General features: G+C 40.6%; 1 protein-coding gene across 2 annotated transcripts in view; it reads left to right on the top strand.

Annotated features, from left to right (window-relative positions):
- cerkl (ceramide kinase-like) overlaps positions 1 to 22,978 on the top strand; it is a 93,206-nt gene that overhangs the window by 23,756 nt on the left and 46,472 nt on the right. For both annotated transcript variants that reach the window (XM_053626281.1, XM_053626280.1), the window contains exon 2: positions 1,460 to 1,696. In XM_053626281.1, the coding sequence (XP_053482256.1) occupies positions 1,460 to 1,696 (237 nt within the window). The remainder of the gene's footprint in view (positions 1 to 1,459; positions 1,697 to 22,978) is intronic.

The following is a 22,978-nucleotide window of genomic DNA, read 5'->3' as shown; positions in this document are numbered from 1 at the left end:
CGTAATTATCGTGACAGGACTATTAAGCAGAATGGTAAGCGTTCAGCTACTAATGACGAACAATGATGTTCATAGCTTAAACTCTCACGGTGTCCTAAACCACATCAGCAGTTCTACATTGACTCCACACTATTTTAATCCAGACTAATTTTGAGGATCTACACCCTCAGCTCGACGACCGCTCATGCAGTGCGTACGGTTCAGCGATCGCAGAGGCTCTGATATTTTCAAACATGTTTCATTTTCTCAGCGATGAATCACAATGGAAGCCACTCTCGGACAAGTAGCAAGAACAGTGCTGAGAAACAGCCAGTGAAAGTCCAAGGGCAAATCAAGTTCATATTCCGTCATGCACAGCAAATCTCTGAATCCAATTTATCGTCCGTCTATTAGTTTAGGAGAGCGAGGACAAAACATAAGCACAGTAGTATTATTTGTCATGTCATACCCAAACAGTTGTTTGGAACAAAATAAAAAACAAACCCAACATGCTTTCTGAAAGTGCAGACGTATAAATATAGCTACGTTTCTTTGCACTATACCTCCAGTTCTCTTTGCAGACCAGACATTATTCATCGTCCACGTCTTCCAAGTCGCAACAGTTCTCGTGTTTATTTTGGTGCGAAAGTGCGATTTGGGGATGAGACGCACCACGGTGTGGATCTTTCCTGAAAAATCGTGTGGTGTGTGTGTGTGTGTGTGAGCCTCAACTGCGATCATTTGTTTACTCTGCACACACCTACAACCCCAAACAACTGTTCACATGCAGTTAAAGTTGTGTAGTCTGAGATTTTAAAAGCTGTGTAGTGTCCACTAAGCTTAAAAGATTTTGGGCGAGATAAACTTTTCTTAATGTTTAGCTACAGGGGTGCTTGAAAGTTTGTGAAGCCTTTTGTGAATTTTTGATAGATCTGCATAAATACGCCGTCAGATTTTAACACAAGTCCTAAAAGTAGATAAAGAGAACCCAGTTAAACAAATGAGGCAAAGATATTATACTTGGTCATTTATTTATTGACAAAAATGATTCAATATTACATATCTGTGAGCGGCAAAAGTATGTGAACCTTTGCTTTCAGTATCTGGTTTGGTAAACGTTTCCGGTAACTGTCGATCAGTCCTGCAGGGATTTTAGCCCGTTCCTCAGTACAGAACAGCCTCAACTCTCAGATGTTGGTGGGTTTCCTCACATGAGCTGCTTGCTTCCGGGGCTGGATTTATGCAGAAATATAGAACATTCTAACGGGTTCACAAACTTTCAAGCACCACTGTATGTAACTCTAGTGCAAAACTGAAAAAAAGAGTAAATGTCTACCAACAAACATATCTTTGCTTATTAATATTTTTGTATTAAGGAGGAAAATTGTTTAAAAATTTTTTGACCCAATAATGAATGCCCATTTGTGCGTTCTGTACACCGTACGTAACAGCGTATGCACATGTGTATGTGTGTTTGTAGGCGAGTCCTCACAGAAGAAGCCTGTAGAGGACTTCGTGGAGCTAAAGGACGTGTTTGCGGTGAAGGTGAAGCGTCGACGTTCGGCCGGTCAGCAGAGCGGCGGCACGCTGCTAGGCATCACGTTGTTCTTCTGCAAACGCAAAGGAGCTAAACTCAAAGATGACACCATCCACCTGGACAACCTGAGCGTGGATCACTGCGAAATCTGGTTCAGACATCTCAAAGACATCCTCAACGGTATGGCCACGCCTTCCTGTTTCGCTCTCTGTCTCTTTGCAGATAAAATTACACTGTTGATAGAAGACAAACAGTCTTCAGTAAAGAGCAATGACACCCACCACTAACTCGGAGTAGCCACAGATGTCATCCCAGATAATAAGTTTGAGGTACAACATGTTCATTTATTTTTGTGACTTCCCACTTGGACGTTGATTTACACTGATAAATGCAACAACCTTACAACAACAACCAAATCAGCATCATTGTTCCATCACCAGTTTTTTTTTTTTATTATTATTATTATATGAAAGCAACATCACTCAGGTGATTAAAAGCCTCACCTCCCTCACAATGGAAAAGCAAACTCAAACTATCAGCACTTCTTTTTATCTTCTTTTTTTTTTTTTATTATTATTAAGCTTCTTACCCTGACGTAGAGACGCTTTATCTGGGAGCCGCTGAGGTGCACTTTTTATTGCATCATGCAAACATTAACACAGCAAACACTGGGCACGCTTTCAGCTTTATTACGTTTGCCGACACAGATTGAACGCGGACAAGGAACGGCTTACTCGACCCATTAATGAATTTCAGGCAGTGTATCACAAGTAAATGATTTCTTAGGTACGAGTCGTGCAACTCAAAACGACGCCTCATAAATGTCAACATGTCTGCTGCCGGGTGTACGGCCTGCTCTTCAGGCATGTGAACGGTAACCGGTTATATGATATATGCGTTAGAATAAATGCTAAAATGAAACGAAAGGCATCACTAAATGTTCTTATGTGGAATACGGAGAAGGCTAGCACTTGATTTGGAACGTTGTATATCAGTCAACCGGAGCTGTATGAAGGTCTTGTATCATTAAGAGGTTAAAATGTTTGACACTTCTAAAGGAAACAGGTAGCCAGTGGAGTGATGCTAAAACTGGTCTAAAACTCTATTTCCATTCGATTAGTTTTACATAGGGAGGTCTGTCATGTCGGGGTACACGGTGGCTTAGCACATTCGCCTCACACCTCCAGGGTCGGGGGTTCAATTCCCACCGTGGCCCTGTGTGTGCGGAGTTTGCATGTTCTCCCCGTGCTGTGGGGGTTTCCTCCGGGTACTCCGGTTTCCTCCCCCAGTCCAAAGACATGCATGGTAGGCGGATTGGCGTGTCTAAAGTGTCCGTAGTGTATGAATGGGTGTGTGAGTGTGTATGTGATTGTGCCCTGCGATGGATTGGCACCCTGTCCAGGGTGTACCCCGCCTTGTGCCCGATGCTCCCTGGGATAGACTCCAGGTTTCCCCGTGACCCTGAAAAGGATAGGCGGTATAGAAGATGGATGGATGGATGGTCTGTCATGTCCAATATCTGACATTTACATTTATGATTGCTTGTTAATAAGTGTTAATGTTGGTCATGTTCACACAATATGTCTGAATAATTGGTGACTTTACACTCATTTCATGCACTTCTTCAGACTTTCTGCCATTTTGATGATAAGGAGGTCAGGCTAATCTTAGATAAACAATAAATATCTAGTCTTACGTAAGCTTCACCTTCACCAGTTACAAGGATGATGTGTCTAGGCTTGATGCGTTTAGGCTTGAATTGTCTCTCGACATCCGAGTAAAGAAAGGCAAGAATATTTACATCTCATATTGGTACATTTCATATTGAACAATCCTGATTTTCTCCATTGTGCCACTGAGTTTAATTCTGCTTCAGTGGCATAGCAGCTGGGAGGCTCGGAGAGAGGGATGTCAATCAAGTGCGCTCATTAGGATATCAAGCCACTCCCACCTAGCCAGTTCTTAGATTGGTCAGACTGGTGTTTGAGCAGTGTTTATTATATTACTGATCTAGCTTTTATATTCAAACTTTGGTGAATATTTAATACAGTACTACAAATATCATAACATATTATAGAAACATTAGTTAACACTTTAAATGGTTATACTGACCTAGCTAAAGTAACACAGGGCAAACCAGGTAGCTGGTTGACTACATATGTTTGTAAATCTGATTTAGGTATGTAGTACAGATAGAGATAGATAGAGAGTACTTTACGGATCCCCAAGGGGAAATTTGTTAATTTTGGAAATTTTGTTTGTGTTCAAATAATTAAAACAAAGCTGAGAAGATAACGAGCAAGTAAACAAAGTCTTAAATGTGAAGTACAGGAAAATGTGGTGTTATTTGACTACATATAGTATAGTCATCACAGAAATGTAATACAACTAGTACAATACAAAAATTCGCGAAACGATGTAGGAAGCATAATTAACAAATAAAAGTACAAGACACTTGCTAGCAAAAAAGTGATTTTAAAAAAACAACAACAGCGCGTACTGTATGTGAATTGTAATTAAGAAAATTCCGGCTAATTTTATTCATGACCTGAAAAACAGTATACTTTGCTTTGTAGATAATTATTGAATGCTAGCTATGTACTGTATATTTGTCAGTTTATATTCATACTGAGACTCTAGAGAGCGTCCGTGAGTACCAAACGTCTCTAACGAACGCAAGTACAAGAAAACGTGAGGTATTTGTATCGCCATAACTGCCTATTAAATAAAGATCTGAACTGCTTCGAGACTGTGCTGTATGTTTTTGTAAACAGATCTCATCATTGTATCGTCGTACGCTGGGGGAGATGGAGGGAGGTGTAGAGAGACAGTGTTTGGCGACAAGGGGCTGTTGGAAGACAGAGGAGGAACAGGTTGCTCCCCCGGCCTCCCTGCAGTTTGTAATTATCCGTTCTCCTCTCACCAGCGCTGGCTGCCAAAACAGGCCAGTATAGGACAGGTGTCCTTCCAAAACGCCTTGGCCATCATTTTCAACACCACATCCTTCTCATCCTCCGCTGTTTGACAACCAGAATCAGATTATTATTATTTTTTTTTTTGCCCAAATAAGATATCACTACAAGGAGTTTTCCCACATTGATGCAGATATTGCCATAAAGCGAAGCATGTCTCCTTCTTAAAAAAAATAAATAAAAAATCAAATGTATGCAATTTGCCCGATCAGCCACACTGTAAAATGGAATACGACTAAATGAAATGAGTAATCACTACTGTATTTAGTGTGTTTAAATGTTATATTACTTATCTGAACTATAGTAGATTATAACTATAGATCTCAGTAACTGAACATTATATGAAGACCTCAATCTGATGTTAAAAAAAAGCACAATTCATGTGACTCAGGTTTTATTTACTCAAATAATATTAGTTCAAACTTAGACGAAACCTTCCTGTTTCAAATGTATGCCTCGTACAAAATAAATCCTTATTTGTGTGTACTTTTTATATCATAATGAACTTGATTTAGTTCTTTAAACTTAACTTAATGGTTTTAAGAAAGTGTAACAAAGAGTCAGTTAGAGTAAGTAACCTCCAGTCTTTATAAGTTAGCGATACTCAAAGCAATCATGTTTTAAACTAAAACTGCTTAGGGCGGTCAGTTCCCTTAACCGATGAGTAAACTTGACTCGTCAGCTTGTAAAGTGTAAGACGTGTTTTCACCCGAGCCGTGAGGTCGATGTATTTATTTATTTATTTTGTAAATATCTGCCTCAAACTACACTTGTAAAGATTTGGTTTGGAATACAGTGTGTTGTCCTGAAATCTATAAACATAAAGCATTGTGTAGCTGTAATGTTATGTGAAATTATGGGTATTGTGTCAAAATCTTACTGATTAAACATAGAATTATAAAATTAAGTAAAAAAAAAAAAAATTATCACAGATTTCTTCCTTGTATAAATCGCATTAAAGGTGCCATTTGTAACAAGTGTTTCTAGACATAATAATAATAATAATAATAATAATAATAATAATCATCATCATCATCATCATATACAGTATAAAAAGGATTTACAATAATAAAAAATGTAAACGTGTCCACACTTAAATGTATTTCAAAGTAGGAAGTAAATCATTTTAGCTGAAATTTTACAGCTGAATTTTTTTCCCCTAATTTGGTCACCCGCTCATTCTCTCCGACACGTGCTCCCTCCATGACATGTGAAGCTAGCTTACATCACCTTTTCAAACTGTTGCTCATGCTAATGTCACAAGGCAGTGTAACACACTCGGAACAAAAAGCGCTATCCACCCTCTTCCACATACATGAGCTCACAGATACTCATGATTGGCTGGTGTCATTGTGACTGACATGCGAGAGAGATTATGCCCCTCCCACCCAGAGCGCTTGGTCAGTTTTGTTCTCTTGGACTCTTAGATTAGGGTTGAGGTGAAATTTACCTTTTCTTACAGCTTCATTTGTATGAAATGAATCAGTGTACAACCGTGTCACATTTTTGTTTGGTTTGAATTTGTAGATTTCTGATTGAGGCATTTCATCCACCATAAAGTTAGCATTAATTTATAAAGACTCTAACGGGCAGTTCTTCTCACTATTATGGTCAAAAAGTTTGGCAACCCCATTAACGTCTTGCAGGACAGGATGGAAAGCTTGCATCAGCGTAAATATTAGGCATTAACCTCCCTTGTAGACATTATGTATTATCCACCTCTATCAGCTTGTACATGCAGTGAATGGTGAGTGCTGCAGTCTTTGTGTGTAATCTCGGTTAATCCCGCTTCACAGAGAATGCCAGTCTAATCTAATGTAGAGGTTGGACTGAAATATACACAAACGATTCTTCGTTTTTCTGCCCCGTACAACACAAATTCAACTTGGAATGCCTATAAAACCTCGAAAACAATTAAGATGAACATGAATGAAGCTCTACTTCAGTGGCTCTTGTTCTTCTTTTCTGGATGCAGTGTCTAATCATAAAGCCGCATTAAGCCAGTGCTAGTTAATCCCTGCAATTCTGGTCACAAGAACAAGCACACCGTGAGTGATGTAATCACGGATTGCGGCAGTGTTGCTCATTGGGAATTAAAATAGATTGCCCCAGATCTCACACATCACACATTCTGTCCCGGGACGTCGTCTGACACTCCCACATGAGCTGCTGCTTATGAACAGACAGGGACTTTACCCAGCGTGGGTTCCTGGCCCTCTAACGTTGGGTTTGGCAATGATCTGCACTCTGTTCCGATGCCGTGTGAATAGGAAAGCGTGTCCTACATCGCACCACGTGAATTAATTAACATAATGAAAGGACCATGCCTTGAGGGGGAGTGGGTTCATTTATTGTAGCGAAAGCAGATCCGAAATTAAGCTAGTGCCAGGATGATTTTTTTTTTTACCTGCGAAATATTTTGCAATGACTATTTGCTACCAGGCTAGAAGTATGAAATCCTCCTTTAAGAAAGAAGTCAATATACACATAACATTGTTACTGTTATGTTACATAATTGGTCATTTAGCACTTTAACCAGTGCTGTCGTAGTACTGTGATGAGGCCTAAATCCTGACTGACCTATAGGTGGACAGCTGACAGTGGTTGAGGTCAGGTTTTTTTTAATCAGGGGTTTGAAACAGTCTTTCGTCTTTGAAACAGTGCCTATTGATAAAGGTGATACACTCTATCAAAAGACACATAAAATAAATATTTTGTAGTAATTTTCACAATTTAAATGGACAAAAAACAGGTCAGTCACATGGAAAAAGTAAGTACACCCCTACATTTATCACACCTTCAAATCCATAGAATTAGAATCAGGTGTTGAAGATCGGGTGCCGGTGATTAGAACCTGCTTAGGGAGTGCAGGTGGAATCGGTCTTATTTATACCCCTCTCTTATCTAGTGTCTGGAGTTCCCTTTGCTATTGAGGTGTGCGGTGACATCATGCCGACATCTAAAGAGTTCTGTAAGGCCTTCAGAAAAAAAGGTTGTGGATGCCTATGAGTCTGGCAAGGGATTTAAACGATCTCCAAATTATTTGAAATACATCATTCCACTGTAAGGAAAATAATCTACAAATGGCGCAGATTTTCAATGATTGCCAATTTGTCCAGGACTGGCCGTCCCAGCAAATTCAGCCGAAGAGCAGAACGTCGCAAAAAAGAAGTCTCCCAAGAACTCCAAAATTTAATCACAGGATCTGCTAGTAACTGTTGGTGTCAAAGTGCTTGCCTCTATAATCAGAAAGAGATTGCACAAATTTGACCTGCATGGGAGGCGTGCCAGGAAAAAGCCTTTGTAAGACTACAGTTTGCCAATGACCAGGCAAAGACCAGGCCTTTTGGAATAATGTGCTCTGGACAGACAAATCAAAGATAGAGTTGTTTGGCCACAGTAACAGCAGACATGTTTGGTGCAGACCAAAGACAGCTTTTCAGGAGAAGCACCTCATACCAACTGTGAAGCACGGTGGTGGAAATGTTATGGTTTGGGGTTGCTTCACTGCCTCAGGACTGGACAGATTGCATTCAATGACTCAACAATGAATTCTGCATCATATCAAAGAGTGCTTGAAGATAATGTGAGACCATCTGTCCAAATGTTGACCCAAAAGTGGATGATGATCCTAAGCACACTATCAAATCCACCAAGGAATGGCTCAAAAAGAAGAAATGGAGGGTTATGGAATGGCCTAGTCAAATGTTGTGGGGGGATTTGAAAAGGGCAGTACATGCAAGAAAACCCTCAAACATTTTGCAACTGAAAGAATATTGCATGGAAGAGTGGTCAAACATTATGCAGAGCACCTACACAAAGTTATTTCTGCTAAAGGGGGCAATACTTGCTTCTGAGGACAAGGACGTACTTACTTTTTCCACAGACGAATATCACATCTATTGATATCTCTGTTGAATAAACGATTGAAAAGGCTCATTTTAGTATATCAACTTTATTAATAGGCACTGTTTCATTCAAAGATGATCAAACGTTTTCTTGTCCAAATATGTCAAAAAAAGCCAATAATTTCCATGGGGTGTACTTATTTTTTCACATGAAACCTAGCCAGTGCAAATTTAAGAACTGATTATTCTTGATAGAGCATAATAATTAGTTTCATGGAGTATCTGTTTGAAGAAAGGCATACGTAAGGGATCGAGTACACAAGTTCATGATTTTGATGAGGAAATTAGTGAAATGATTTTGGTCTCTTGAAGTGGAGTAAAGCGTTCTAATCTCTGATCTGATTTGGTTATATTATCATTTACACGGGCAGCTATCGATTTTGTCTGGTTTTAATTGAATATTCTGAATTTTCCACCTAATAATTTCAATTTTGTCATTGGGGAGAAGCATCATCACGTCATTACTACTACACACCGATTCTGTTTATGCTTCTGCGGTGGTCTTTGTCCTTTAGTTTGACGCCGTTTACGTTCTAATTTTCGAGGGGTCTGATTTAAGGTCAGCGTGTGATCGTTATACTTGTTTTTTTCTCTCTAATTATTACTTTTTTTTCTTTTAAGTAGGGCTACATCACCTAGAGTTTCGAAATGTATATACACAAATTCAAAGTTTGCGTAAAGCAGGTGGTTAGAAACTTCTCACCCACTCTCTTTTTCATTCTCTCTGTAATGTGGGGGCTCTGCTCTTTATCCACAATCCCCAGTTGCCTCTCTGTCCTCTCTTGCCCAGGTGTTGATGAACAGCAGCATGCTGGCATCTCGCACTACATTAGGTTCCCACATTAGCCAACCTGTGCTAATGCATTTCTTGTGCCACATGTCGCCACGCATGACCGCCTGCTGAAAATGATTCCTTGATAGCAGCACTTAATAAAGGATGTTGTTCTCTGCCTGCCTCACCCACCCACCCACACACACACACACACACACACAGTATTTTCAACAGCAGGATTATCTCTGTTGTTTTATGGCTGCGTCCGAATCGTTGGCGCCGCCTCCCTGCGGATTACAGACACCCGTTACTTGCTCACCTGTTCCAGCAGTCGCATGGTTCCCGGCTCGGTGTTTCCCAGGGATCCCTTAATAATGTTGCACAATGGAGGGTGTGTCCCAGTTGACACCAAACACAAAAGGTGCGCCCCCCCCCCCCCAAAAAAAAACCCCTACCCCTCCCTTCAACCTTCTCAGCCCGCTTTCATTTTGTTCTCATTCAAGGTGGGAATCACCTCAGCCTGACAAGCCGTGCGATGCAGCCTGACTCGAGCATGAGGGCTCGGAGCGGGCCCGCAAAACACGAACGAGAGAGAGAGAAATAGAGAGAAGCCCTAGGACAATAGAAGCACCTGTAGTAAGGGGCAATGCATGAGGCTGTGTCCGATAGCCTTCGATTGAGTGTCCCTAAACCCCCTTTTGAAAGATTAGCAGGCGCAAGGTCAATCCGGAGGCCCTGCTAGACCGGGGAACGCCCCCTCTGGACACATAATGTGCTCATGGTGCTCGTGTCAGAGCGAGTGGTCACACTTCTGCGTCAAGCCGATCTTTATTGTCTCAGAGGGAGCGCAGTATAGTGGAGGTGTAGCACAAGAACTCGAGCCGCCGGACCGACGGCCCATTGTGTCCGTGTGTACGAATGGCCCCGTTGCGTACGCGCCGCATATAATTGCTTTGAGTTGTTTAACAAGATAATAGAGGGGCCGTTTCGTGTCTTGAAGAGGGAAAGAAAAACTCCTTTGGAACGCGGATGAAAAAAACATGCAGAGCGTTTGACGACGGCCGAACGGATTACGTTACACATTAACAGCTTTTCCATTAAGTCACCAGCCGTCTCCATGGAGACCCTTTCTCTCGAGGCTCTGTGGAAACGGATGGGTTGCTGTACGTGTGTGTGTCTGTGCGAGTGTGTGTTGACCCGAGTGCGAGCCGTTCAGGGGGGGAAGAAATCTTCTCAGACTTCACAGTCTTTTAGTGTGTTTACAGGCCAGATGGACGTAACAAGCGCACCCGCACTCTGCTTTGCGTCTGACTCTAATTAAGGCCGCTAATTAGATGACTTTGTAGGTGTCGGATCAGGCTGAAGCGCGTGATCTGACACAAACGCTGGAAGAACGGTTAAAGGATAAAAGGCAGGTCTTAATGAATCCTCCAGAATACTCCTAATCTCTGGCTATCTGCAGCATATGTATGATTAAGAGAGACACATTTCTCTGTTCCGGTACTGAGGGGAAAAAATATTGAGTCAGATCTGGCTGTCATGTAACTATACTTTAATTCCAAGCTACTCTGTAATGGATGTACTCAATACCGGATCTGTCTCAATACCATACTGGGAGATGAAAATAAATCAATCAAAGATTAAAAACAGTACAGACATATCACACAACATGCTATTTTGGGAGCTAAGCTAATAGAGATTCAAAATACAATATGGACATTATGTATAAGTGCCCTGAAGCAAATCACTAGCAAATGGACGGATATTAACGTGCCACTGATTAAGGAATGGGAATCTACATCAAGAGAATGAATAGAAATAGAACAAATAATGATAAAATAATTGGTCTAAAAGCAGAATTCCAAAAACTAAGGAATAAATCAGCCTGTATGTACTCCTTTTACTCCTTTACTCTTCTTTCTTTCTTGCTTCATTTCTTTGATGATCTTTATATCCACATATAGTTATCATTAAAAAAAAATCTTTAAAGTATTACAATAATGACATTGTAAATATACAAGTTGCAATAAAGTTTATATACAGTATATATAGTATGTGTGTGTGTATATATATATATATATATATATATATATATATATATATATATATATATATATATATATATATATATAAAACATAGAGAGAGAGAGAGAGAGCGTGAAAGTCTTACCAAAGATGTTCTTATCGAACACTGATGCAACACAGTCAACAGTACCTCAGTTACTTACCCTTTCCGGAAGATGTTGTGGTTTCTGACATATTTGTCAGCTGTTTGTACGAAAGCCATTAAAGCTAACCAAACACACTACTTATATAGGCGTTTTATAGGAAGATTTTCTTCAAAAAATGCTTCTTTTTTTTTTTTTTTTTTTTAATGTTTCAGAGAGCAGGCACTGCATTTTATCCTACATTACTTTAATATTAAAATCAGAATTATGAGGGGGAGTCTCATGAAAACCTTAACAAGTGCAACGTACGTTAGAGAAACTGTAAGTTTGTAGTCATGAAAGTACTTTAAACTTGATGCACATTTTTGCCGCTTAATTGCAACACCCAATGCAAAATAAACAAATAAATAGAATTTTTTTTCTTTAGGTTAGATTTAGAGATTTCCATTATAATGTTTCAATTGCTGTTCAATAAGATGTTAACCCCCCCCCCCCCAACACCCTCCACCCCCATCCCCAAACACAAAGCCCACCTATCCACCCTCCTCTAATGCTGTTCTGGTTCTGGTCTGTTTAGATAAAGAAGATGTTGTAGTATATTATGGAATATTCTTTTTATGATAGTTTGCTCACTTGGGCTTTCTTTATTAAACTAGCGAGCTCAACTGAAAGGAGTGAAGGAACGAGTAATTAATTTATGTGAGTAAATCACTCCCTCTTAATTTTAGAGAACGACTGGGTTACTCGGTGCGGATGAAAGGAAACGGAGAGAATAATTTGATGAACGAGTGAGACCGTCTGTTGCGGTGTTTCTCCGTGGGGTGGACAGATGCTGGGGTTCACTGCGCTGTAGGTAACAGTGCATATCAGTTTCTCCAAGTGTTGTGTGTGTGTGTGTGTGTGTGTGTGTTCGTCTCCCTGACTCGTTTCTTCGTCTCATCTGTCGCTCCCAGAGGTAGAAGCACTCAGACATAACGGAGGCACAGGACACATGTTGCTTTATTTTAGTCTCACAACACAGATCAGTAAGATGGAAATTCCTCAACGCCTTTCACAGCTTTAGTGTTGGATTTTATTTTTCAGCAAAAAACGGAAAGTAGTCAGTCAGCCAAAACATGTTTGGTCTGTAGTTTGTTTATTTAGTTTTGCACTAGAAGCAGAAGCTTAGAGCAATGTCTACATTATCAGACTCTCACTTCTAAATATATACACTACCAGTCAAAACGCACCTGCTTATTAAAAACAGATTTCTTCATTTGTACTTTTCGGCTACTGTTTTACACATCATTCAGTCCGTACAAGATTTCGCAGAGTTTTATTTGTGATTGCTGTGGCCAAAAATGTTTGATTTTGCTGTGGCTCCCCCCCCAAAAAAAATTCCCAATGAAACTTGCTGAGCTTTTTTTGTGCCTTTTTGCGGAAAACTACTAATTGGTGCAGTTGCAATTGAAAATTGGTGAAAGTGAAGTCTTTCGCAGCGATGTTTGCTAGTAAATGAGACCTTTTTAGCTGTACTCATGTTCGACGCACATGAATCGAAGAGGGCTTTGGCTGAATGCTCGTCGTGATGACGTCACATGACGCGTCTCGGCCCAGATCTGCTGAGTTTGCTTGATTTTTGTGTTCATTCCTGCAAAATCGCGAAATCCTGGGAGGACTGATTGAAGACATTTTCACTAGCATATAACACATGACATTATGCAGTGTCCAAAAAAAAAGTGTTTTAAAACAAAACTATTATATTATACATTAAAAAAAAACAGTTTTCATGACTGAGTTAAGCCTTAAACTTTACAAATTGGTCGAGTTCCTCACTGCTTCTCCTAAACTCTAAATGAAAAACTATTTGTTTGGAGGAAAAACAGTTTAAAAACTTGAATAAGATCTAGTTATTTCGAGTAAAAACTACTCATGAAAATACATTTTGATTCCGAAATAAAATCAAACAACGTCACTATTTACCATATTATTCAATCTGTTTGTGCTCAAATTTTTTGACTGGAAGTGTAGTTTGGCACAGTAAGACTATTTTTCACAAAATAGTCAAATTCATTCATATTTCCAAACAAATTCAACATACAAATTAAAATGAAACTTTATAGTTATGCAACTCACTTTGACATGCAGTTCTCTTGGGCTTTACTCTATGTGCTGAGGAAAGAAGGGAGTCTGTTTAGGTTTAGTTAGTCGTCTGAGGTAGATATTAGGTTTAATTATTTCCATATGTGACAAGATGAGTGTTAATATGTCACAAAATATAGCAGCCAATCATGTTCCAGTATGCAAAATGGTTTACCAGGTATAGGGGTTAATTTGCATATTCATTGACTCTGCATTATTTGATGAGGATAAACATGTAAGTGTTTCTTTTTCTGTTTAATGATATTTTTATTGTGTAGCCGCCACAGCAAAAAAGTCGTCTTTCCGAACGAATCATGGATGAAGTGACGTGGTTTGAGGTGATTATTTCGATACAATGCCAAAATGGTCATAAGCTTCCCTCGCTTGTTTAATATATTAGGTTTATATAAATATATATTTTTCTGATCATCCTCATAAAAGTAAGATTGTGTTCATTTCGGGGGTTTTTTGGATCGAGTGAAACGTCTTCCAGATTAACTTAAATCCTCCAGCCTTGGTTTAATTCAAAAAAATTCAAAATGACTGTAAATGACTGAAAAGCTCCAGTGTTAGGATTTGGAGGAGCAGGCCAAGTCTCCGTCTCATGTCTCCTCCTCCTGGAGCGTCCCCCCTGTGTGTGATCCCCCAGCTCGAGGGGACAAATCTGGAGACTCCCTGCTGTTAAAGCTCGCTAATGCCAGTCCCTGATTCTTCGCCAGATGCTCCTCTCTTGGCACGGGATCTGAGGAAGCGTCTCGGCGCTCGGCCCGCGTGCGGAGAGGAGCTCCTCCGCTCTTCATCCGCCCGTCTCCTGTATGGCCGCTCGTCATCGTCCTCCTCCTCCTCGCCGTTGTTCTGACCTTTCCCACACCGAGGCCTCCAGCCTGCGCCGCCACTTGGGGATTTTTCACTGCAAAAATAAGACATCTGTTACTGAGGATTAGCCCGTTTTTCTCCGAGCTCGCTTGTGTGCACTGGGTTCAGGCAGCAGGGCAGCCTTCAGACCGCTCAAGCGCGATATTACTGCACCGGCCGTGTGGCTGTCTCTCTCTCTTTTTCTTTTCTATTAGAGCTCTCTCTCTCTCTCTCTCTTTCTCTCTCTCTCACTCTCTCTGAGTAGGCAGATATTCTCATTTTACAAAATAAATAAATAAAGGAACTGATTAACATTTCAAAGTAATTGTCTGTCTCTATCTATCTATCTACCTATCTATCTATCTGTCTGTCTGTCTGCCAGTTTCTGTCTGTAGTTCTCTCTTTGTCACTCTGTCTGTCTGCATGTCAGTCTCGCTTTCTGTCTCACTCTGTCCTTCCTTCTGTTGGTCTGTCTGTTTGTCTGTCTGTCTCTCGGTCAGTCGTCTGTCTATCTGTTATTCAGTCTGTCTGTTGTTCTCTCTTTCTGTCTCTCTGTCTGTCTGTCTATCTGTTGGTCTTGCTTTCGTCACTATCTCTTTTGGTCTATCTGTCTATTTGTGTGTTTCTTTGTCTGTCTATGTTTTGGTCTTCACTCTCTCGATATGTCTGTCTTTCTTTCTGTCAGTTTGCTTATCTCTTTATCTGTTTGTCTGTGTATCTGTCTGTCTGTCTATTTGTCTGTCTGGCGGTCTGTTGGTATCTCTGTCACTGTCTCTGACTGTGTCTTTCTTTCTTTCTGTATCTATAGCATATATTTGCCTATATCTGTCTAATCTACCTGTTTATCTATCTGACTTTGTCTGTCTGTCTGTCTATAAACCTACTACTTCTCTATCAGCATGTCAGCATGTACAGATAGACGGATATCCCAACACAGTTCTAGTGAACCTATCTGACCTATACCTCCCCTCCCAAATGTGGTGTAAGACACATATGGTGGACATTCCATGAGGTCATCAAGTCTGAGGGAATGGATGATGTGGCCACTGAGCGACTCAGAGGCTTAGCTGTGGTTTCTCTCTTTCTCTTTCTCTCTCACTCTGTGTGTGTGTGTGTGTGTGTGTGTGTGTGTGTGAGTGTGTGTGTGTGTGAATGTGCTGATGTCACCCAACCCTGCCGAGCGTCTGTGTGCATCTGCGTGGAGCTTCTCAGGCTCTCCCTGTGGACCGGCCCCTCCGCCACCGGGGAGCTTTTCTCCCGTAATCATCAGTAAATTACCTGAACATGGTGTCGGGTTACACATCGATCTGTGCAGCTAAACAAAAGCCCCGCCGCACTGCCCGTAAAGCACATACCGGCCAACCTTCAATCCCTGTGCTAATGAGAGAGAGAGCGAGTACAGTGGGAAACACTGTCTCAGGAGATACTCTGCATTAACTGACAGATAGACAGTCAGAGAGACAGAAAAATAAAAAGCAATTAAATACATATGCATTTATTGAGTTGAGAGACAGGGGTAGACAGACAGACACATAGATAGATAGATAGATAGATAGATAGATAAATAGATAGATGGAGCGATAGATAGATGTATAGATGGAGAGATAGATGGACAGAAAGATGGATAGATATACAGTATAGATAGATAGAGATAGACAGAAAGATGGATAGATCTAGAGTATAGATAGATAGATAGATAGATAGATAGATAGATGTATTGATGGAGCAATAGATAGACAGAAAGATGGATAGATATACAGTATAGATAGATAGATGGATAGATAGATAGATAGATGTATTGATGGAGCAATAGATAGACAGAAAGATGGATAGATATACAGTATAGATAGATAGAGATAGACAGAAAGATGGATAGATCTAGAGTATATATAGATAGATAGATAGATAGATAGATAGATAGATGTATTGATGGAGCAATAGATAGACAGAAAGATGGATAGATATACAGTATAGATAGATAGATGGATAGATAGATAGATAGATGTATTGATGGAGCAATAGATAGACAGAAAGATGGATAGATATACAGTATAGATAGATAGATGGATAGATAGATAGATAGATGTATTGATGGAGCAATAGATAGACAGAAAGATGGATAGATATACAGTATAGATAGATAGAGATAGACAGAAAGATGGATAGATCTAGAGTATAGATAGATAGATAGATAGATAGATAGATGTATTGATGGAGCGATAGATAGACAGAAAGATGGATAGATATACAGTATAGATAGATAGATGGATGGATGTATTGATGGAGCGATAGATAGATGTATAGATGGAGAGATAGATAGACAGAAAGATGGATGGATATAGAGTATAGATAGATGGATGTATAGATGGATAGTTAGATAGATGGATGTATAGTTGAAGAGAGATAGATAGATAGATGGGCAGACAGGCAGATGGGCAAATAGGTAGACAGACAGAAAGACAGATAGAGAGACAGAAAGATGTATAGAGATACAGAATAGATAGATAGTTAGATGGATGTATAGATAGATGGATGGATGGATGGATGTATAGATAGATAGATAGATAGAGGATATAAAAAGTCTACACACCACTGTTAAAATGGTTTTTGAGATGTAAAAAATGAAACTAAGTTAAATCATATCAGAACCCTTTTTCACCTTTATTGTCAAATTGCACCATATAAATATCAGGTGACAAACACCCAGAAATGTTTTTTGGGGAAAAAAAAGAAAAACGAAAAACTTCCAATACCCGGTAAGTGTGCACACCCTATTATAATTGTGAATGTTGCAGTGTGCAGAATCAACCAATCACATTCAACCTCATGTTAAATGCTAATTAGTGTACATCTGCCATCAGTTAAAGCGACTGATTAACCCCAAATAAAGTCCAGCTGTTCCTATAGGATTTGCCTTCTTGGTAACATCCAACTGGAACTTCATGGGCCGCAAGGATGTCCCTCTAAAATTGATGAGAAGGTCAGGAGAAAACTGGTCAGAGAGGCTGCCGAGAGGCCTACAGCAACATTAAAAAGAAATTGCAGCAATTTCTGGCAAGTACCGGGTGCTCCCTACATGCGACAACAATCTCCCGAATTCTTCATATCTCCTGGCTATGGGGTAGGGTGGCAAGACGGAAACCTTTTTTTAACCAATAAATAAATAAAAAAAAACACATCCAATCTCCCAAAACCATGTGGAATAATGTGTTATGGTCTGGTGAGACCAAAGTTAAACTTTTTGGCCATAATACCAAAACATGTGTTTGGCACAGAAAAGCACAGCACATCAGCAAACAAACACCATCCCCACTGGGAAGCATGGTGGTGGCAGCATCATACTTTGAGGCTGTTTTTCTTCAGCTGGAACTGGGGCTTTAATCAGCAGGAGGGAATAATGAATAGCTCAAAAATACCAGTCTATTATGACACATAACTGACTTAAGATGAAGAGGAGTTTCACCTTTCAGCGTGACAACGATCCAAAGCATGTTCATGGTTTTGGAGTGGCCCAGCCAGAGTCCAGACCTAAATCCAATCAAATATCTGTGGGGTGACCTGAAGACGTCGGTGGACAGGAGATGCCCAGCCAATCTGACAAAGTTTGAATGGTTTTTCAAGGAGGAATGGCAAAATATCGCTAAGTCAGGATGTGCCAAGCCAATTGACTCATACCTAAAAGATTACAAAACATGTATGGGATCTAATTGAAAGGCCATCATCAACAAGTGGACAAAATGGGGCACTACAGTGACATTACCAAGAACAGGATGTCCCCTCAAAACTGACAAAGGGACAAGAAGAAATCTTATTAGCGACTCTGCCGAGAAGCATATGGCAACATTAATTAATAAACATTAAGCATGTGGCAACACATAACTGGTCACTCCCTGAATGTGACAACAATCTCTCGTATTCTTCACATGTCTGGGGTAGGGTGGATAGATGGAAAAATCAAAAAATAAAACATCCAAGTCCACACAAATCACCCCACACCATGTGGCAAAATGTGTTACGCTTCGATGAGACCAAGGAAGACCTTTATGGCAGAACATCATACCCACAGAGAAGCATGGTGGTGGAAGCACTATGCTATTTAGCTGCTTCTCTTCAGTTGGGACTACTGCTCTAGTCAAGATAGAGGGAATCATGGTTAGCTTCAAATACCAATCTACTTTGGCAGAAAACCTGCAGACCTCTTTTAGACAGCAGAAGTTGAAGAAAAATTTCACCTTCCAACACGATAATGCCCCAAAACACAAATCCGAGTCAACCTTGCAGTAAACAGACAGACAGACAGACAGACAGGCTTGCTATGATTGGAGTTTGAAATGCAAGGTATGAAGAGTAAGACAGAAAGTGCAGGAGCTTTATTTTGTCCTGTGCGTCTTCAGCACTACGTGGCAGATCGTGTCTGATAACTCCCTCTGAGCATAGCGTTTGATTGAGTAGCACTAGTGCCTGTAAAAGGTCAGTCTTTGTGTAATTACACACAGGCGTGCAAATGGCTGTGCTCTGTTAATCGCCGTGGCCTTTGGCGCGGTGAAAACAGTCCGAAACCCGAGTGCAGGTTCATCGCCGGGATCTGATTCCTCAGAGATGTAGCGCAACTCAGGATTATGTACCATAGTAACACCAGGCAGCACACGGGGCAGGCTTTACAGCCCATCTTCACACACTCTGCTACAGTTCACCCACACATGCATACACACAAACACATGAGATGATCATCATATCACTAACCAGAACCACAGGCTCATTTGGAAGCCTTAGAACCACTATTGCTTAGTTTTGGGGTAAACATGCTAAAGATTTGCTGTAGAATAGAATTCGACTGGGCGTTTGTGGCTGTCTGCGCATTGATCAAAATCTCTGTGCATCTAAATGATATGAAATTCTTTTTGTTGCAGCTGTTATTTTCCCATAATGCAATGATACCGTAGGACCGTTGTTTTATGAATCCTCAAAACAAGAATTAGACTTGTAAGTTCGTAATGCTTCACATGTTACAAGTGTAATACTTGTATTACAAATCCTAATTTACAGATTTGCGCGTTTATATGTTCTTGCTGTGACTCCAAATCGTGAACAGGCATTAAAGATGGAACCTTATATATCTATATTTATAATTAAAGCTTGAAATAAAGTAGAATTTTCTAGCTGATTCAGCTTTATATATATAAAAAAAACAACAACAACAACAGATCACAGTTAAAAGATAGAGAGAGAGCATTAGTCACATGATCACGTTTTTTCATTGACGTGCATGATAGCCTGATATATCGCAGTGACTGACATGTTATAACATTTCATTTCAGCCCAACTTTGGAGCTCTATTTCCATCTGAAAATGACAACTCGGGCACTGCTATGGAACTCATGATGTTTCAGTTGATCATTTGAAAAGTCCGCAGGTCATAGTCTTTGTTTATTCAGTCGTTAAAATTTTTGGAGAACCGCACCGGACTGTGAGAGCCAGACTCCCGTGACCGACCTCGGTGTGCGCTCCTGGGTTTGCCCTCTGACCTCACTGTCACTGTAGACAAATGCTCGTGGATCAGTACTCAGCAGTAGCTACCATTTACTAGTGCTAGTTTGAAGCTGTTATAACACATATAGTCACATAGAGGCAAAATAATATGTGTAGTGTGTGTACAGTCATCTATCTGGTCTACACATACTGGCATCGGTTATTGTTTCCTGTTTTGGACGCCATATTGGTAACACCATGATGGAACGCGTTGTATTAGAGATAACCGTATGGATCAGACTGCTTTAATGACCGTGTAATTTGAGCTGGTATGGAGTCCACAAGTTTGTGCAAAACCTTATGATCCATTTCAGATCAAATCCATCAGAGTGTCATCTGAATATATGCTTCAATCGAAGAGATTAGGCATGAGGAAAGTCTGGCCTTTTGTACAAAGCAGTTAAGATGGTCAGTCTCACACTGGGGTTGTCACAGACAACAGACAAACCTGGCTATTGGAAAAACTAAAGAACAATCATGCAGTTGACAAGCAACTAAATCAATGTGCCATGTATTTCATCTGTTGTTCCCTAGATCAGTGAGATCATGCAAACAGAAATTGTCCTCCGAGTACTAAGAATGAACACAACAACTTGCGTACGATCAAACACGAAACACGATTAAACAGGATTATACAAGAGATGTCATACAATTGTACTCTAACTTTCCATTTCCCAGGCATAGGTTCGTCTTCACCAAAAAGGCGTCAAGGTGAGTGACAGGAGCACGGTTGCCATCAACTTCCAATGGAAAATTGCTAAACATCGCTAGATGATGTCATTCGCTAATTAACATATTCATTACATCATCACGTCATATTGGTCTCTTGCATTCTGCCTAGTGTCAGCCCTTTACATCTGTCTGAGGACGGCTGTGCTGTGATTTCGGCTACGTGTAAAATGATCACTCGGAGAGAAAGTTAGTAGTGAGTGAATGTGCTGCTCGTCTCTACCCCTCACTGAACAGAGCAGGAAAGCAGGACCTCGTGCTTGCGGGCAGTTCTGGCGACTTTCTTCTATGGAAAGCAGCTAAGGTTTCCCCAAAAACTCGCTAGATTTGTCTCTAGGTGCTTTTTTTGAGGGAAAAAAAAGTCTGAAAAGTGGACCGGAGCTCTGTCTCGGTCAAAATGAGAGAGGGGCTGCACGCGGGGACTGAAATTTTGAGTGGAAGGATTGTATTCGTGTTCTATCGAAAAGAAACACTTTATAGTTATTTAGCGATTTTGTTTTTATTGCCTTTTATAATTCAAGCACCTTCTAAGCACCACTACAGAGAAAATGGCTAAAAATGGCTATTTTCAAGGTTTTCCAATACTTACATTTCAAAAAGCCAAATTCAAGCACCTTGTACGAACCCTGATTTTAGTATTTACACACAGCGGTTAGGATAACGTTAGCTCACTTACTAGCAAACAGGCAATCTTTAAAGATCAAGCTAAAGAATTTAGCTTAAATGAAGTGTCACTAACCTTTGAGTATTCTGCAAAAGAAGCGAGACGCGTCGTTTCAGTGAAAACTTTATTCTCTCCCGCACATACAACATTGCTTGATGTACTGACGATACTACCGTTTAAAAAATCATCCGTAGTGCAACCCTATTTACACATTTACTCACATTTAAATAGGGACCTAGAAATAGTGCAGAATTATGGAACAGAAATACCTTAAACGGGCAACTCAACCGGCCAGTAGACCCCCTTAACTCCTAATGTAACGAGTGCATTTGGAAAAAAAAAAAAGAATGAGATCCTGTTGAATGTGATCCATTTAGGAAGAATTAACATAAAACTCATTTTGCACACGAGTACTTCATTGTGTGTTTGTTAAAGGGTAAGCAAGCTCGGACGCAAGCAAATCTAACGCAGATTAACGTAACGCAGCGTAGGCCCAGGGCTTCCAGGCCATGTCTCGATCTACTTACCCACTCCTGCTAATAATAATAATAATAATACTAATTCTAGTGATGATAATAATAATAATGTAGTACATTGAATGCAAGGGGCGCACGGTTAGCACGTTCGCCTCACACCTCCAGGGTCGGGGGTTCGATTCCCACCGTGGCCCTGTGTGTGTGGAGTTTGCATGTTCTCCCCGTGCTGCGGGGGTTTCCTCCGGGTACTCCGGTTTCCTCCCCCAGTCCAAAGACATGCATGGTAAGCTGATTGGCGTGTCTAAAGTGTCCGTAGTGTGTGAATAGGTGTGTGAGTGTGTGTGTGATTGTGCCCTGTGATGGACTGGCACCCTGTCCAGGGTGTACCCCGCCTTGTGCCCGATGTTCCCTGGGATAGACTCCAGGTTTCCCCATGACCCTGAAAAGGATAAAGCGGTATAGAAGATGGATGGACGGAGGATGCATGGATAGAATGCAAGCAGGTCACACAGCTTCATGATATCTGCATAAAAAACACATTCTCACTAGTTTGTAGAAGAGCGAGTCCGTATTTACATCGTCCAGCGTTGTGCTACAGTCCCGTCCTCATATTTAGGTAGGTGGGGCCACATCATGGACGCCCATATGAAGTTCCAGCCCTCAGCTAGGCAGTGTATTATTCCTGTTTAGCGATGACAATAAGTCAGACAGTGTCCTTAAACCACATCAGATATTTTTGGAAATTCTATCACTTACTCCACTGTGAATAAAAAAAATACATAAAAAAAACTATACATGTATAAATAAAAAGCAAACATCACACACCAAACATGCTTTGCTAATTGATTTAAATTATTTATCTTTTTTTTTTTTTACCAGATTTTTCCTTTAGCACTCAATTTGGACATCCCTTTCAGAGATGTATAAAGACGCCGAGGCATTGAGGGTCCTCAGAATCCAATAAAATCGTTTCTATATGAAACGATCGTAAATGCTGCGACGCCTATTCAGCCTCGGTTTGAACCGTGACCCTGTGGGACACCACAGAGCCTACGATGTCAGGAGGGTGGATCATGAGAGGGCAGCTTGTTAGTAGGTTGATGGTAGGAACTTTGGGTAGGGATTAAGTAGGAGTGGACGGGCGGGAGCTTGTGTGTGTGTGTGTGTGTGTGTGTGTGTGTGTGTGTTTGAGATTCCATCAATTCCAAACACTCCAGGAGGAAAGACCTTCCTGCTAATAATGAGCTACTAATATACACTTAGAGAGA

This window comes from Ictalurus furcatus, chromosome 6 (assembly GCF_023375685.1).
Source record: "Ictalurus furcatus strain D&B chromosome 6, Billie_1.0, whole genome shotgun sequence".
Lineage (NCBI taxonomy): Eukaryota > Metazoa > Chordata > Actinopteri > Siluriformes > Ictaluridae > Ictalurus > Ictalurus furcatus.
The sequence above is the reverse complement of the archived record's forward strand: the minus strand, read 5'-3'. Positions and strand labels throughout refer to the sequence as shown.